The sequence below is a fragment of the Hyperolius riggenbachi genome, chromosome 6 (assembly GCF_040937935.1).
Source record: "Hyperolius riggenbachi isolate aHypRig1 chromosome 6, aHypRig1.pri, whole genome shotgun sequence".
In the NCBI taxonomy this organism is placed as follows: Eukaryota; Metazoa; Chordata; class Amphibia; order Anura; family Hyperoliidae; genus Hyperolius; species Hyperolius riggenbachi.
In genome coordinates, this window is record NC_090651.1 from 162,210,986 (window position 1) to 162,230,303 (window position 19,318).

At 45.4% G+C, this 19,318-nt stretch overlaps 1 protein-coding gene across 2 annotated transcripts in view; it reads left to right on the forward strand.

The window, feature by feature from the left end:
- HMCN1 (hemicentin 1) overlaps positions 1-19,318 on the forward strand; it is a 482,637-nt gene that overhangs the window by 366,434 nt on the left and 96,885 nt on the right. For both annotated transcript variants that reach the window (XM_068240141.1, XM_068240142.1), the window contains exons 88-89: positions 574-744; positions 5,789-5,959. In XM_068240141.1, the coding sequence (XP_068096242.1) occupies positions 574-744; positions 5,789-5,959 (342 nt within the window). The remainder of the gene's footprint in view (positions 1-573; positions 745-5,788; positions 5,960-19,318) is intronic.

The window sequence follows — 19,318 nt, forward strand, 5'->3', positions numbered from 1 at the left end:
TGTAGCATTGTCCGCGCTGAACTGCTGTGCGCATGTGCGCAGCACGGACCCAGCCTCACAGAGACAGGAGGACGGGACCAGGGAGCCAAGCGGGCGGCGTGTGAGCGGGCAGCCGAGTGGGCGGTGTGTGAGCGGCTGGCCGGTTGTGCGATGGGTCAGAGGACGGCCGGGTGTGCGGCGGGTAAGCGAGCGGCCGGGTGTGTGGTGGGTGCGCGCACTGCGGCGGGTGGCGGGCGCGTGTGCGGCAGGTGGCGTGCACGCTGAGAAACACAGACCTAGAGCCTGTTTTTAAATGGGCTTAGGTCTACTAGTACAGTATATTTTCACAAATACTCTCTATACTCTATGTTTTGAAAATTATGAAACAAATCACTCATCAGGACTTAATCGGTAGTTGTAGGAGGGCCTGTACTAGGCCCCTCTGGTCCAGGGGCCCCAGTGCACTTACAGCTTCTACATCACCTGTTGTTGCACCACTGCTAGAAGTGAAGGCACTCATGTAAGCAAAACTACTAACAACACAAACTGTATTAACGACAACCAATAATATATTTCATTTATTCTTTTTTATAGTTAATGGTGGGTTTTCTGAATGGCTGCCGTGGCAATCTTGTAGTGTAACTTGTGGGCAAGGAGTACAGAAACGGATGCGATTGTGTAACAATCCAGCTCCAGCAAATGGCGGACTGCACTGCCAAGGAGAAGAGTCGGAGAGCCGTATATGCCAAAACAAGCCTTGCCCAGGTACATTATGCTATCTCCCTTATGGATATGGTTTAACCACTTCACAACTGAGGGGTTTTAACCCTTCAGCATCTGAGCAATTTTCTCCTTTCAGCGCTCCTTCCATTCATTCATCTATAACTTTATCATTACTTATCACAATGAAATGAACTATATCTTGTTTTTTTCGCCACCAATTAGGCTTTCTTTAAGTGGGACATTAGGCCAAGAATAATTTTATTCTAAATGTGTTTTAATGGGAAAATAGGAAAACATTTGGGGAAAAAAATCATTATTTTTCAGTTTTCAGCCATTACAGTTTTTAAATAATGCATGCTACTGTAATTGAAATCCATGTAACTTATTTGCCCATTTGTCTTGATTATTACACCATTTAAATTATGTCCCTATCACAATGTTTGGCGCCAATAATTTATTTGGAAATAAAGGTGCATTTTTTTCAGTTTTGCGTCCATTCCTAATTACAAGCCCATAATTTATAAAGTATCAGTGTTATACCCTCTTAATATAAATATTTAAAGAGTTCAGTCCCTAAGATAACTATTTATGTTTTTTTTTTTTTTTTATTATAATTTTGTTTTTTTTATTACAAAAAAAAATGGTAACAATTGGGGAGTGTGGGAGTTAATGGGTTAATTTATAATTTAAACTAATGTATTTGTATGTGAAAAATGTTTTTTGGGTGTAGTGTTACTTTTTGCCCACAAGATGGCAACAGTAACTTTTTGTGAATGCGTCCTGTACGCTTACAGGATGTTCAGGGAGGCTGGGAAACTTTTTTTTTTCCTTTTTTTCTCATAGAAGCAGCCGATCATTGCTGGGGGGCAGAGATCAATGAACGGGAATGGTTTTTCCCGTTCATTGATCTCCGGGAGATCGGGCGGCGGCGTGCATGATCGCGGTAGTGCACGCATGTGCGAGCGGGAGCGCGGACAGCGGCGGCAGCGGCGGGGGGGTGCGTATACCTACGCTCCGGGTGGGGAACTGAAGTCCAAGTGAGTGTAGATATACTGTTCCCGGGCGGCGAAGTGGTTAAAATATATTATGAAAATCATCATACAGTAAGCTTCCTTACAGCCTGTAGAGAGCAATGTATTCTGTTACATATATTCATTAAAATTGAATGAAATTCACATATATGAATGTTGGGATTATATGTGTCTTCAGTTCAAGGTCAGTTAAAATTCAGGTGTGCCTTGAAAGACTACTATCGTGAAAAATTGTAAAATTTTAAATACATGTAAGCAGATACAAATAAGTAGTTTTCTTCCAGAGTAAAAAGAGACAAGTTACTTTTTTTCCCTGTTGCTTACAGTGTGCAGTAGAAATCTGACAGAACTGACAGGTTTTGACTAGTTCATCTCTTCATGGGGGGTTCTCAGCATGGCCTTTATTCTTTATAAAGAGATTCCCTGAAAAGCATTTATACAAAGATGCTGGTCAGCCTCCCTGCTCGCTGCATACTTTTTGGGCAGTTGGTTGGTGCAACTGCCATTCACTAAGTGCTTTTGAAAATAAATAAAAACCTGAAAACCCCCCATGAGGAGATGGGCTAGTCCAAAGTCAGTTGGTTCTGTCAGACTTTTACTACCTACTGCATGTGACAGCAACATAGGAGAAAAGTAATGTATACCTAATTTTACACTGAAACAAATGTACTTCTTATTTGTATGCTTTTACATGTATTTAAATTTTTTAAAAGGACCACTACTTTGAAAAAGTAAGCAATTACAATCTCACAAAACCAATAGATTTTGGACTAGTCTGTCTTCTCATGGGGGATTCTCAGAGTTTTGTTTGTTTTTAAATGCATTCCCTGAATGGCATTTGCTTAGTCTAACTGCCAAAATATATGCCATCCTCCCTACCCACTTGCGCACTACTTTAGCAGTTTAGATTTAGCAACTGGCATTCAGGGAATGCTTTTGAAAACAAAGAAAACCCTAAGAAACCAATCATGAGGAGTCCAAAACTAGCAAACCTGGCAAACCTATACAAACCTAGACAAAACTAGCAAATCTAGACAAAGCTGTCAGAACTGTCAGATTTTACCTGCTTCATTTTTTCTCCGTAGTGGTCCTTCAATGCTGCATCAGTTTCCTATTCACTGATATAGCTGGCTGGGACACAAACTGAATATAAACTGAAAGCGAACCTTAACGGTAAGCTCTGTTTTCACTAATTCTAAGACTGAAGATGAGTTTTAAATTTAATATAGACATCAGCATGTCACTGCCCAGTTCAAAATTCTGCAGTGAAATAAGGCTTTGAGATTCACATACATGCTTTAGTGTGAAGGTAATTATATAAGGGTTAGTGTTGTTTGCATTTGTCTCAGTTCCGTAAATTCTAAACAAGGAGAAAAATATTGGTAGGCTCTGAATCTGAACGCCACTGATGTCAATGGGCAAAACATTATTATGTGTCCTGGTCTCTGCAGAGCAAGTACAGCAGCCAAATTCAATGAAATAGCATGGTAAGACCAGCAACAGACTGAGGAACATTGGAATGGCTGTATCTTCTTTTTTTTTGAAGGTTGGCTTCATTTCACCTCATCATTCACCAGCTATACAGTAGAAAGGCATGCGCAAAGTTTTAATAAGTTTTAATAAAGTTTTAAGAAACGTTTTTTCCCTGTCTCACATGACAAAACAGTGCTATGCTCACTAGCAGAGGCACTGGGTTTCCCAAATGGAGGGATGGCATAGCCCCCCATGTTGACCCTCCATTTAAAAGCCCGCCTTTGGGGCTACTCTTTTTTTCCAGCTATTCATGGAGCTAAACATATTTGGCACTATGTAAAGCTTATCATACTGTGGAGGCAGAACAAGAATTTTCAAGCCAGCTGTGCCAAATAACGAGTTTTTCTTTGCCATAAAACAAAAGCATATATTTATATAGTGAATCAGGTCTACATGCAGGCTTCAGTAAAGTGTGGTGACCAGAGATAATTCAAGCACTGTAAAAGGAGAGATACAGATATAGTGTAGTACGTACTGGTAAATGGAAATGTAGAAGAGTACAAAGGTAATATACTCACAAAACAGGGTTACCTCCAAGAAAACCACTGTTTAGGCAGTTGAGGAGTTTGTCCTGTTCCTACTCAGGATTAAGAAGTCGCTCTCTGTAGATCAAAGAAAAAGGGGGATCCCCCTCCACCAGGTGCCTGGCGTATACTGGACCTGCTGCTGTTGTATGCTCCCCCATTTTTATTGCCTGAAGAAGCGGGATTATACCTGCAAAATGCAGTGCAACTTATCATGCAGTATGCCAATAAACTATATGTTTAAATAATTGACAGTTTCTAGTGTCTGCTTATAGGAGGTAAGTCCGCCGCTACCTTCCAAGCACTTTTAACAATTTTAAAGATTGTTTTTATCCTTTTGGCGCCTCTGTTCACTACATAATTCAAGCACTGGTTACTGCAGCCTGGTCAGTGTTTAGTGCCTAGGTTCTCTGTGGTATGCATAGCACAGAGAGTACTTCTGATGGGACAAGGGGGTACTTGGAGCTTGATATAGCTAGGTATAACAAATATAACAAATTTAGAGTTATAGAAAACTATAAATCCTATGTAAATACCAAATTATTAATTTAGCTAATTAAAAGCAATAGTAAATGCCTGGGAACGGTTTAGAAACAATACCCATGTACTATTTTTAAATATATCCGTGTTAAAGCAAACCTAAAGCGCCATTAAAAAAAAAACGAACCTATTTAGAGGGTACGCTCTGGAGCCTTCCCGGTCCTCTCTCCATTACTTATCCCACCTCTCGGCTATCCTTCATTAAAAATTGTTCCCTTCAGGGCTCTTCGGAAGGCTTTGGAAGCACTCATGTCCCCAAAGTGCATCCGAAGATGGGCGCATCCATACAACACACTACACATCTGTACTCTCCCGTGTGAACAGTGCAGATCCAATCGTCTTCTGAAGTACTCAGGGACATGAGTACTTCCAAAGTCTGCCTGAGGAGGGTGGAAGACATATCAACCTGCGGTTTCATTAATTTCACTTGTGGGACAGCGGGTGGAATAGGGACATGGAGATAGGAAAGGGTAGGCTCTATGGGACTTCTTTTACAGCTTGCATCAGGGTTGCTTTATGGGTACTTGAGGTAGTCTTTGCCATACCAGGGGGCACTTTGTCAGCACAGGCTTTCAAAAAGGTTACATACCAATAAAATGTTGAGACACACTGGTTTAGTGCATCAATCCTACTGTACTGTCTAAAAAAAAGGAAGTAAAATGTACACATTGATTGGGTGGAGCCTCTTATGTACCTTTAACCACTTGAGGACTACAGTACTAAACACCCCTAAAGACCAGGCCATTTTTTTGTTAATTGGGCAACTTCAGCTTTAAGGCCAAGCTGCAGGGCCGCACAACTCAGCACACAAGTCATCCCCCCTTTTCTCCCCACCAACAGAGCTCTCTGTTGGTGGGGTCTGATCGCCCCCCTGATGTTTGTTTGTTTATTTATTTTTGTTTGTATGTCTATTTTTTAATTAATATCTTTGTTTTTTTTATTATATATTTTCCCCCTCCCCCCGCCAGCCAATCAGCGTGATTGGCTGCCATAGGCTTCAGCCTATGACAGCCGATCATGTCAGGTCTCCTAGGGGGACAGCCGTGTCACACGGCTGTCCCCAATACAACGCTGCTGCAGATCACAGCGTTGTACTTAGTGAAAAAACGGCGGTTTCACCATCTAACAGTCTTCCGAGCGGCGATCTCCGCTTGGAGACTGAAGGCAGGGCGGAGCTCCGCACCCCAAGCAAGAGATGTGCGCGCAGCCTGCACGCGATCTCCTGCAGAAGCCGGCCTCAGGACTTGACACCAATTGGCGTTAGGCGGTCCTGAGGCTGTCGCCGCGATCACGCCCATTGGTGTGACGCAGTCGTTAGGTAGTTAAAGGCAGCATTGAGAAAATGCAAATCCTTCCTCCACACCACCACACACCCTTCCTACACTTATCAGAAAAGTCAAATGAGTAAAATGTTCTTTAATGGGACATTAATCACACTGTTTCATATGTATTATGCAGTGGATGGAAGCTGGTCGGAATGGAGTACTTGGGAAGAATGCTCAAAAACATGTGGAAGCGGGGAAAAGACAAGAACAAGAACTTGCAATATTCCCCCATCCAACGAAGAAGGGAAAACATGTGAAGGAAAAGCTGTTGACACTGCAGTTTGCAACACCAAAGCCTGTCCAGGTATGAACTAGCATGAAAATATGCAGACTGCACAAATTAAAACAGCAACCCCTTCTAGCTTTTACACAGTGTTCAATAAGATTACAAGTCCAATGAAATATTGATGTGATTCTTTGTGAAATACTAATGTATTATCTATGGGGAAATCATCTCAAGGTAGTCATTTACAGTTCATTGTGTTTGATAGATTAGACAATCAAGAAACATTTCTGAGTACATGATCTTCAGAAACCTACTGGATTTCATGTATGTGTTACGATTTGCATGGAGTTTGTGCGCTGCACCTGGAGCAAACAGAAACAACGCACAACCCCGCAACCAGGCAGAGATGTCACTGTTTAGGAAAAGACTGACAAACCAGGAATAAATGAATAATAAGAATTTATTATTAAATAATAGAATAATGCTGTGCATTAACCTCATGCATGAAAACAATCAGCATAGACTAGCAGGCAATGTATTCTATACACATACATGCACTGCAACCAAATAATACAGGTAGATACAAACAATAAGCATACAGAAAGGTATGAAGATCAGGGTTTATACAAGGACCTCTCTGCATAAGTGAGTTATGCAGAGTAGGTCCAGTGTATAGACTGTGTGCACACGGACCCTGGATCCAAATAATAAGCACAATAGATATATATATATATATATATGCAGGATAACAATCGAGGAGGAGACACACGGATAGTCAGGCAAGCAAGGTCATACACAGGAGATCAAACAGTACAGTAAATCGCTAGGCAAAGAGTAGTCGGTATACAAGGCACAAGGTCAAAACACGGGAGATCAATACAGCAGGGAATCAAGGAACAAACACCAGGAACAGGGAACTCAGGGCAGGATGGCTAGGATCAGGAACAAAGAGCTAGCAAGTTCAGAGTGTTCAGGTGTGGCTTAAATACCATGCTGAAAGGCCATGTGACAGTCCAGGCCTCCTCCCTGTCTGTGAAGAGATCTCCAGAGAGTCCACCCTCTGCTGGTGGGCAGAAGAAAGTTCAGGCTGTAAATTCATAGAGGCTGGTGACATCTGCTGGTGAAGCAGAGGTAGTACATACAGGAATCTACCAGCAGATGCAGATTGTAACAGTATGGTTGCACTAACCAGCACAACTGTCATCTTCGTATTTACTATTTACCTGCATCAGTGTTTTACTTCAACTAACATCTGGAAATATGCCTGAAGAAGGGGACTAGATCTTAGAAAGCTTGCATAATTTAACTCTATCAGTTAGCCTTTAAAAGGTATTATTTTTGGTACTTATCCATTAGCTGGGCGCATCCGGCAGGTGGCGCTGTTGTTGCTAATTTCAATCATACTTGCTTCAGGTAACAAAACTGTGATTGTAACCGCCGCAGGTGGTGCTAATTTGTATTACTAGTTGACGTAACAATATGTCTATTAAAAAAGTGAGTTAATTAAATGACAAATAAGCCAGTGGCAATGTAACAGATCAAGCCGCCGGCTTCGTGTCTCGCTCTCCTCCCCCCCCCCCCTTGCCCTCTCTCCTATAGAACACTGGGGGGGGGGATATGCGTGTTCCCTCAGAGTCATTTGTCGCGGCAGGGAATCCTGCTTATTTTATTGCGACAAACGACTCTGGGGGGACACGAGTATCCCCAGGGCTGCCAGTGTTCTATAGGAGAGAGGCCAAGGGGGGAGGACAGTGAGACACGAAGCCGGCGGCTTGATCTGTTACATTGCCGCCGGCTTATTTGTCATTTAATTAACTCACTTTTTTAATAGACATATTGTTACGTCAACTAGTAATACAATTAGCACCACCTGCGGCGTTTACAATCACAGTTTTGTTACGTGAAGCTTGTATGATTCAAAATTAGCAACAACAGCGCCACCTGCCGGATGCGCCCGGCTAACATATAAGTACCTTATTTTTTTACAAAATGTTTTTTCTACCTATATAGATTAGACATTTAATTTAATAAAAATTTCAAACCAAACAAAATTTGATTTACAACTCGGAGAACAGTTGTTCAATTTGCATTGCAATAACAATAAAAACTAAAAGGGAAGGCTGTTATTTTTATCAACCAAGCATGGCGGGAGTGGCAGGGATTAACCTTCACATAGCTTGGCATTGCATTGATCAGTACAAAGCTAGTGGCCGAAGCATTTCAGTTGATTCTCACACAGATTTTTCCTGAACTCTGAGTTGAATGGTGTTAGTTACAACAGCTTCCTGATGAATTTCCAGTCAATGCACTATATTTTTTCCAGATCACATAGTATATGGATACCTTTACAATAAATCAATGTTTCTTGATTTCTTTTTTTTAATTAAAATCATCCAAAAACACAGTTTGACATACCACTGCTATGCTTATGACTCCCAGCTACAATATATTTATTATTAAAACGGATGTTACAGACCCCATTCTAAAAATAAACACATGCTTAGCTGAGCTTCAGGACAGGATGAATGACAACTAGCTTAAACCAGATGCTGACAAAACTGAGGTTCTTGTCATCAGAGGTCAGCGGCGGTTTAGAGATGGCCCGAACGGTTCGTCGGCGAACGGTTCCCGGCGAACATCCGGGGTTTGCGATCGTGGAGAACCGTGAACTTTTCCGGAAGTTCGGTTCGCCCCCATAGTGCATCTTGAGAGTCAACTTTGACCCTCTACATCACAGTCAGCAGGCACATTGTAGCCAATTAGGCTACACTCCCTCCTGGAGCCCCTCCCCCCCCTTATAAAAGGCAGGCAGCGTCAGGCTTTTCACTCACTCGTGTGCCTGCAGTAATTAGTGAAGGGATAGCTGCTGATGTAGACTCTCATAGGGAAAGCTTAATTAGGCTCTTGTAGGCTTCTTAGCTTGCTCCTTGCTGATTCTTATTGCTAAAAAAGCACCCCACAACAGCTCCTTTGAGAGCTAATCTTGTTCTTGTGATCTGTTTTTTTTTCTGTGTGTCCCACTGACACTTGTGTTGCATAGACAGCCTTGGTAATTCCTACTGTGGGTGCCACTGCCAGGCCCAGCACATTCAGTGACTACTACCTGTGTGTGTGACAGGTGCACATTGTAATACCCACTGCATATACCTACCTGTTGTTCACTGTGCACCCACCCACCTACGTGAGCGCACGCAGTGTCAATGTGCCTGTCCGGTACCTGTCTGTGTGTGACAGGTGCACATTGTAATACCCACTGCATATACCTACCTGTTGTTCACTGTGCACCCACCCACCTACGTGAGCGCACGCAGTGTCACTGTGCCTGTCCGGTACCTTTCTGTGTGTGACAGGTGCACATTGTAATACCCATCACTGCATATACTTACTACTACCTGTTGTTCACTTCAGTGCACCCACCCACCTACGTGAGCGCACGCAGTGTCACTGTGCCTGTCCGGTACCAGTCTGTGTATGACAGGTGCACATTGTAATACCCACTGCATATACCTACCTGTTGTTCACTGTGCACCCACCCACCGAAGTGAGCGCACGCAGTGTCACTGTGCCTGTCCGGTACCTGTCTGTGTGTGAAAGGTGCACATTGTAATACCGACTGCATATACCTACCTGTTGTTCACTGTGCACCCACCCACCTACGTGAGCACACACAGTGTCACTGTGCTTGTCGGTACCTGTCTGTGTGTGACAGGTGCACATTGTAATACCCATCACTGCTTATACCTACTACTACCTGTTGTTCAATTCAGTGCACCCACCCACCTACGTGAGCGCACACAGTGTCACTGTGCCTGTCCGGTACCTGTCTGCGTGTGACAGGTGCACATTGTAATACCCATCACTGCATATACCTACTACTACCTGTTGTTCACTTCAGTACACCCACCCACCTATGTGAGTGCACGCAGTGTGATATACCACTCTGTGCATACCTGTTAACTGCACCTGTGTGACTGCACATTGTATTCCTCAAGTCAGTGCATACATTTCACTTCATCCCCCCCGATATGGACAAAACAGACAAAACAGGTAGAGGCAGAGGTAGAGGCAGACCCAGTGGAATGCCACCAGGCAGGTCTGTGCGAGGTCGTGTTGATGTCTGCATCCAACTTTGTGCAGATGGTGTCTTTCATGCTGTACAGCCTGTTGAGGGACCCCCATATAAAAAAACTCAAGGGCAATGAGCTGTACTGGGTGTCCACACTACTAGACCCTCGGTATAGGCACCAAGTGGCGAACATGTTATCAACTCACCTGAAGGCAGAAAGGATGCAGCACTTGCAGAACAAGCTGACAACTATGCTTTACAGTGCGTTAAAGGGTGATGTCACAGTACAACGGAATAAAGGTTCCACTGCCAGTAATCCTTCTCGTCCTCGCAGGCAAGGACAGGAGGCTCCAACGATCTCATGGTGATAATAAGGGTATAAGAGGCGCCCTGGTGTAATAAAAGCATCTAAAAACAGTTTAAAAACGGGAAATAAATTTGAGGTGGCTTACCTCAGTGACGAAAAAATCTTTGTATTTTACAAAGGTTTTTATTAGTAGCACAGGCAACGCGTTTCGCGGGTCAGAGCCCGCTTCCTCAGGCCAATAACAGTGCCTACATCAGTAAAAAGAGGCTCCTTAGCATACCAGAATATTACAATATACATATATATACATATATACAACATAACGTTATTATCACATGAATTGCATATTTACATACTTTCATATCCACCTGTGCACACCTACAATGGTGGTCCATATATATATTATCATCAATTGGGAGTATTGACAACTGATACAGTTATTAGTGTTCAGGAGTCATGGTGATGTCGGACATGCGAACATTCTTTAGTCCAACGCCTCTTCTTAGCACTTCCGGATCCACCCTCCACCAACACCTGGACTGGCAGGTAGCCGACTACCTGGCCTTAAGTGTGGATGTAGACACTGTGAGCAGCGATGAACCCTTGGACTATTGGGTGTGCAGGCTTGACCTGTGGCCAGAGCTGTCACAATTTGCCATCCAACTTCTGTCTTGCCCTTGCCCTGCCTCAAGCGTCCTATCAGAAAGGACCTTCAGCGCAGCTGGAGGCATTGTCACTGAGAAGAGAAGTCGCCTAAGTCACAAAAGTGTACAGTACCTCACCTTTATCAAAATTTATGAGGCATGGATCCCGGAGGCCTACTGCCCGCCCCAAGACTAAGTCAGTCCCCACACACAGCATCTCTGCCTGCACGCCGCGTGACTGCCTGCCCCAAGACTAAGTCGCTCCCCACTAGTGTTGGGCGAACATCCAGAAGTTCGGGTTCGAGGTGGTTCGGCCGAACATGCCCCCGATATTCGGCATGTTTGGGCGGAACCCCGAACCCAATGCAAGTTAATGGGCCCCCCGAATATCTCCCTTTGGGGCCCCCTATAGGGTCCCAGCATAAAGGGAGAGCATGCCCCGAGCGCGGGGGGGGGGGGCGGCAATGCCCCCCTCCCCGCTAAGCTATCCCTTCTGCTGGTCCCTATAAATTGAAATAGAAGCCGCCCAAAGTACCTGGCAGGAGGAGGGCAGGAAGCGGGCAGCCGGAGATCGTAGGCGCTAGTACCATCTGGTACTTCCGCCCTCTCTCTGACGCACTTCCTGTTTACATTTGTAAGTCGCATCAAGAGAGAGCAGAAGTACCGCGATGACGCGTACGAGGGTACACGTCATCTACATGATGACACGTACCCTCGTACGCGTCATCGCGGTACTTCTGCTCTATCTTGACGCGACTTACAAATGTAAACAGGAAGTACGTCAGAGAGAGGGCGGAGGTACCAGATGATACTAGCGCCTACGATCTCCGGTTGCCCGCTTCCTGCCCTCCTCCTGCCAGGTACTTTGGAGGGCTTCTATTTCAATTTATGGGATCCAGCAGAAGGGAGAGCTTAGCGGGGAGGGTTGGGGGGCATTTCCGACCCCCCCCCCGCGCGCTCGGGGCATGCTCTCCCTTTATGCTGGGACCCTATAGGGGGCTTTGTTCGGCCGGACACGGCTGTGTTCGGCCGAACAAAGAAGGCCTGTTTGGGTTCGGGCAGCGTGGCCGAGCACCCTCCCGAACACCATGAGGTGTTCGGTGGGTGCCGAACTGAACCCGAACAGGCCAAAATCCGGGCGAACCCGAACAGTGGCGACTGTTCGCCCAACACTACTCCCCACACAGCACCTTTGCCCGCAGGCCGCTTGACTGCCTTCTCCGCCACCACCAAACAGGGTCCAGGACTCCACGTGGATTCCTGAATTTTTAAGGCAGCTGCTAGCAGCAGCCACTATAATAATTTTTCTGGTGCGTGTACATGCCTGCCTATTTTTCCTGGCTGCATTGCAGCTGCAAAAACAAAACAAAAGGCATGTACATGTGCCAATTCCCCTTCATGATCATTACCTTGCCACAATGAAGCAATGACCGCCGGCTATATGAGTGTCTCGGGGTGGCACACCCAAGATAATAAGGTAGTTGCTTCATTGTGGACAGATCAAATTTGATCAGCTGGACAGTCACTGTTCTGTCATTCAGCTACCTCAGCCCGGCGACCATATGGGCTTGAAAACCGCCACGGCCTGCACTCTCGCCATGGTGCGCACCAGTCCAGCACGGCTGTCACAGCACAAACAGCTGTTTGCAGCACGTTACACAGTGAGTACTCTAATTACACTCCCTGATTGATGTATACACATGCAAGATGTTTTAAAGCACTTTAGTCCTGCAATTTAGCATTCAATGTGATTTCTGCCCTTAAAACGCTGCTTTGCGTCCAATCCAGATTTTTCCCCGGGACTTTTGGCATCTATTCCACTCCGCCATGCTCCCCTCCAGGTGTTAGACCCCTTGAAACATCTTTTCAATCACTTTTGTGGCCAGCATACATTTTTGTAGTTTTCAAAGTTCGCCTCCCCATTGAAGTCTATTGCAGTTCGCTAAAGTTCGCGCGAACCTAACTTTTGTGGATGTTCGCGAACCCGGTTCGCAAACCGAAAATCGGTGTTCGGGCCATCTCTACGGCGGTTAGCTGCAAAGCAGCTCCAGAATCAGCACCACTGAGGGTAGGGAACTTAGACCTTATTAGCTCTGACTCTGTGTGCAGCTTGATTTTACTTAATGATAGGACATTAAACATCAGGAATAAAATTTCTGATGTTCTTTTTTCAATTAAGGAATATTGCAAATATGAAGCACCTCATTCCTTCAGAGGAACCCTTGTTCTAGGTTTTATCATGTCATAGCTGGGCTATTACAATGCCCTATATACAGGCCTGCCCCTTGTACAGAATACTGCCAGTCTGCCACGAGGCTGTTAACAAGCCAACTCTGCCATTACCACATAACACCAATCATTTGCTCACTCCACTATCTGCCTGTAAATTAGAGAATCCTCTTCAAAACTGGCATACTAACATTCAAATTCCTACATGGTCTAGGCTCCGGATACCTGAAAGACTTGATGCAACTGCATCACACCTCCCCCAACCTCAGCTTAACAACAGGATCTAATAACTTGACAGCCCCAGAGTCCAACTCCAAACCTTTGGAGTCCGAGCCTTCTGTCATGCTGCCTCTAACCTTTGGAACACCTTGCCACACCCAATACAAGACAGTTCCAACTCTGGAGGCATTTAGATCAAAACTGAAAAGCCAACTGGTTAGTCTGGCATTTCCCTTGTAACTCATCACAAACTGCAGCAATATGCATTGATCTGAGACAGGAGTATGCACTTTGTGTCCTATGGAAGAAAGTGCTTTACAAATGTTTTGTAGTTGGTGAAAGTAGGGTCATTATTGCACCCATCCCCACACACAGGCGCATATGCTATTTTTTATTATTTTTGGAAAATTATCTGCTGCAGTCGTTTATAGAATTGTCCCTTATGATCCTGTAGCTCAGTATCCTTCTGTCTGTCACCTCACTTTCTTGCAACCAATATCAGTGATGTTTATATACAGAAAAGAAAGATGATAGAAATTAATTGACTAAGAGAACAGGAGGAGACTGGTTATAAATATAAAAATACAAAATACAAATTTTATGAAGCACCAAAATACAAAAATATATATAATAATTAAAAATATGACCAGAACACATAGGCAGGTATGCTGTCTCAGGATCAAAAATAAGACCTAGAGCAAACAGGATATTAGTGGGGATCCCCTGTAAAGAATATATGTATCCAGGGGCCATATGCAATTCACTTTTTCACCTGACTTTTCTCCTAGGAGATAATTTTTCATCTTCAATTTAGAATACGTTTTCAGCAATTTGCAAAGGAAAAAGTACCACAAAGTAGGAGAAAAGATGCTATCAAAATTATTTTGAGTATTTTTTTGCTTGCTGGGGTTTTATTGACAAGTTTCAAAATATCACCTAGGAGAAAACTCAGGTGAAAAAGTGAATTGCATATGGCCCCAGGTCTCAATATATAGGAACTACACAGTTCATTGTAGGAAACTCCTTTCAAGGACATATGAGCAGAAAAACCATTGGAGAAGAGATTATGTATATCATAGGACTGTTAGGCCAAGTATCCAAGGCCTAAAAGAGAAAATTGTCCTCCTTGTAATTCCTGCAATGAAAAGTATGCATATAGTCCAGATCCAAACAGAACACCACAAAGTGATCTCAGGATCAATAGCAATGGTTGTAGGTATAATGGAAGAGGAAGGACAAGAGAATTCAGTCCGCCAGGGTAAAATCCTTATACTGGTGCTGTCACAATATTAGTCACGTATAAACACGTGGGGGGCACCCTGGGGGCACTCTTCGGACCGTATATTGGGTACGTTGCCCGCTGGCCCTTAGGGATGCCTTGGGGCCTCCCTCCTTTTCCCCTCTCCTCCTGTCTCCCCTTCCCCCTTCCCACAACTCCATCTTTGCCCCCCCTTTGGGCAAGTGTGGCCATTGATTGGTGTTGTCCCTGGGGAGTGATGGCGTTAGGGCGGCCTGGGGGGCCTTTGGCCTCGCTACCTGCGAGATACCATAGGCCCTATGTCTCCATGACATCGGCGTGGGAGGGCGACATTTGTTGCTGCGCTCTTGTGCGCCCCTGCAGCTCCTCTCTGCTTGGCCGCATGACCTCGAGCGGCTACGGGTGGAGTTCCAGGTGTTGTGTACCCGCGCACGCATGGATGCGTCATCCCTCCCAATTCGACCGCAATACCATCAGCGGCCGCGGAGGGAGCTCCATGCGACGCATACATGCGGAGAACTGGACGCATCGCACCTTCCGCTTCCGCCGTTCACTCGCCGCCCAGATCATGTGGTGGCTTGGTGGGCGGGCATGTGGGGGGCGTGTTGGCGTCCTCCGGCCATATTTAGGCCGGCTTCTTCCCCACAGGTAGCAAACATTAGAGTCTGCCCTGATGATGCTGGTAACCTTACCAGTGAAACCGGTTGGCTCCAAAAGGCTTCTTTGACCAGACATACATGTGGGTGGCAGTACTCGGGCTCTGGCTGGACAACTCCTCTACATTGCTGTGACTACCTATCTGGATGAGTATACCTTCTATGATTATTACACAGCTTTAGTGACTATGAACTGTACTACTTTTGGAGTAATTCTATGTGCACTCTATGATCATTGAGACAACTTTGTACTGGATGCACACTCCATGCTTTTGCTTGTTGGAATCTCAAGTCATATCATGCTAAGTTGATGCTGCTTAAGGGATCACCCTGGCGGACTATATGAATCATATCAACCTCAATACAATACTATAACAAGCTTCTTTCCAAGTATCCACCATGTGCCTCTATAACTAACATTCATTGATACCGCTCGGGGACCAACCCTGGTGAACTGCATGCTGCACCTGGAATATATGAAATGTGCATTGTATTATCCTAATATCTGCCAGTCAGCCCGGAATATCCACCACATGAACTGTGTTGTTTTTTGCTGTAACATTGATTTGTTTCATTCTGGTCCATGTCAGAACCCCAACAGGGTTTATACGTGACTAATATTGTGACAGCACCAGTATAAGGATTTTACCCCAGCGGACTGAATTCTCTTGTCCTTCCTCTTCCATTATACCTACAACCATTGCTATTGATACTGAGATCACTTTGTGGTGTTCTGTTTGGATCTGGACCAGGGTCGGACTGGGACACCAAGGGCCCACCAAGGAAGTTTCAGCCTGGGGCCCACCCCCCTCTCCTCCTCCCCCCTCTCCTCCTCCCCCCCCCCCATTTTGGGCTCACATACACATGTACTCTAGAAATTTTGCATGACTTTATGGTAGGGAATAGATTGTGAGCAATTCTGAGGACAGTCTCCAATAGGGATATGTCTAAACTAAATGGGTGTCACCACGCACTGGAACATCGGCGTGGTCATGATGAGTCATGGGCAGACTTAAAAAAAATACAAAACACAAAATAAGTAGCGGTGTTATTCACAGAGATTAGGTCTGACCAGATACATTTTAGATAAAATATTCAAGTATTTATGATAATTCATCAAGTAGTCAAATGGCAGCAGATACCCCCACAAAATGCAATCAGGTTGGCTGCAGATACCCCCACACAATGCAATCAGGTTGGTGGCAGATACCCCAACAAAATGCAATCAGGTTGACGGCAGATACCCCCACAAAATGCAATCAGGTTGGCTGCAGATACCCCCACACAATGCAATCAGGTTGGTGGCAGATACCCCCACACAATGCAATCAGGTTGGCTGCAGATACCCCCACACAATGCAATCAGGTTGACGGCAGATACCCCCACAAAATGCAATCAGGTTGACGACAGATACCCCCACAAAATGCAATCAGGTTGGCTGCAGATACCCCCAAAAAAGGCAATCAGGTTGGTGGCAGATACCCCCACAAAATGCAATCAGGTTGGCTGCAGATACCCCCACAAAATGCAAACAGGTTGGCTGCAGATACCCCCACAAAATGCAATCAGGTTGGCTGCAGATACCCCCACAAAATGCAATCAGGTTGGCTGCAGATACCCCCACACAATGCAATCAGGTTGGTGTCAGATACCCCCACAAAATGCAATCAGGTTGGCTGCAGATACCCCCACAAAATGCAAACAGGTTGGCTGCAGATACCCCCACACAATGCACACAGGTTGGCTGCAGATACCCCCACAAAATGCAAACAGGTTGGCTGCAGATACCCCCACAAAATGCAATCAGGTTGGCTGCAGATACTCCCACAAAATGCAATCAGGTTGGCTGCAGATACCCCCACACAATGCAATCAGGTTGGTGTCAGATACCCCCACAAAATGCAATCAGGTTGGCTGCAGATACCCCCACAAAATGCAAACAGGTTGGCTGCAGATACCCCCACACAATGCAAACAGGTTGGCTGCAGATACCCCCACAAAATGCAAACAGGTTGGCTGCAGATACCCCCACAAAATGCAAACAGGTTGGCTGCAGATACCCCCACAAAATGCAATCAGGTTGCCTGCAGATACGCCCACAAAATGCAATCAGGTTGGCTGCAGATACCCCCACACAATGCAATCAGGTTGATGGCAGATACCCCCACAAAATGCAATCAGGTTGACGGCAGATACCCCCACAAAATGCAATTAGTTTGGCTGCAGATACTCCCACACAATGCAATCAGGTTGGTGGCAGATACCCCGACAAAATGCAATCAGGTTGCCTGCAGGCACCCCCACACAATGCAATCAGGTTGGTGGCAGATACCCCCACAAAATGCAATCAGGTTGGCTGCAGATACCCCCACAAAATGCAAACAGGTTGGCTGCAGATACCCCCACAAAATGCAAACAGGTTGGCTGCAGATACCCCCACACAATGCAATCAGGTTGGTGGCAGAGATACCCCCACACAATGCAAGTCCCCCCCCAGCTTGGAAGGGGGGGCAGCGGGCACAGATCAGCGGGGAAGCCTCCCCCCTCCCTCACCTAGGGGCCCCCCCTTCCGCGCACCCCCCTCCTCCAGAAGTGCAGCCAGCAGCGAGCGGAGAATAGCTTACCGAGCTTCAGATGATGCTAGCTCCGCTCCGCATGCCGCTGCTGCTACCCTGCTGGTCTCTGTCTCCTGTAGTGACGCTTTCCAATCACGCTATCGCAGGAAGTACTGCGAGAGCGTGATTGGACAGCGTCACTGTAGGAGACAGAGACCAGCAGGGCAGCAGCGGCATGCGGAGTGGAGCGGAGCTAGCATCATCTGAAGCTCTGTAGCTATTCTCCGCTCGCTGCTGGCTGCACTTCTGGAGGAGGGGGTGCACGGAAGGGGGGGCCCCTAGGTGAGGGAGGGGGGGGACACTTCCCCCCCTCCCCACCGCTCTGTGCCCAATTCCTCCCCTTCCAAGCTGTGCCCCCCTCCCTCTTAGCTCTGGGGCCCCCAGGAGGCGGGGCAGTCGGGGCCCACCGATGGGACCATCGGTGGTTCGGTGGCTCAGTCCGAGCCTGATCTGGACTATATGCATACTTTTCATTGCAGGAATTACAAGGAGGACAATTTTTTCTTTTAGGCCTTGGATACTTGGCCTAACAGTCCTATGATATACATCATCTCTTCTCCAATGGTTTTTCTGCTCATATGTCCTTGAAAGGAGTTTCCTACAATGAACTGTGTAGTTCCTATATATTGAGACCTGGATACATATATTCTTTACAGGGGATCCCCACTAATATCCTGTTTGCTCTAGGTCTTATTTTTGATCCTGAGACAGCCTACCTGCCTATGTGTTCTGGTCATATTTTTTATTATTATATATATTTTTTATTTTGGTGATTAATAAAATTTGTATTTTGTATTTTTATATTTATAACCAGTCTCCTCCTGTTCTCTTAGTCAATCAATTGTCGCTTTGAAAGTCTCAGGGAGATATATTTTGAAGTAGAATATTGGACCCATCTGTCTAAACCATGATAGAAATTAAACTATAAATTACCCAGGCTTTTAATTATTATAAAGTCCACATTTTATTAAAATTAAGTGATGTAGAATAAGAGATCAGTGCACACTTGTCCTGGGGTTTGATGGTACCTCGTACACCATATCCCAAATCAGTCCCCACAAGATGACAGAGCTCTGTCTGCACATACCTCTTCCCCCAAAGTAAAAGCAGTGGCCATGCCTAGTTGGCGATTGGCGGAAAGGTTTAAAGCGGACCCAAACCAAATTTTTTTTAAATTCAAAATATTTAGTTGCACCACTCTGACACATACAAAGATAAATAAAACACTCCTTCAAGCCTATGAGCATTTCAGTGCATGCTTTTCACCCTTCTCTTTTCATTACTAGAGTTATACAGGTGGCAGCCATTAGCAATTACTCCTTTGCTGGACACCATCTTCTCCACCAGTTTGTCGGATTTTGTACCGGCAATATGAAAGGAAGGGAGGGGTTCCTCCAATAAATGTAAAATATTTTATATTTGTCATCATGCAGCTGAAAAAAA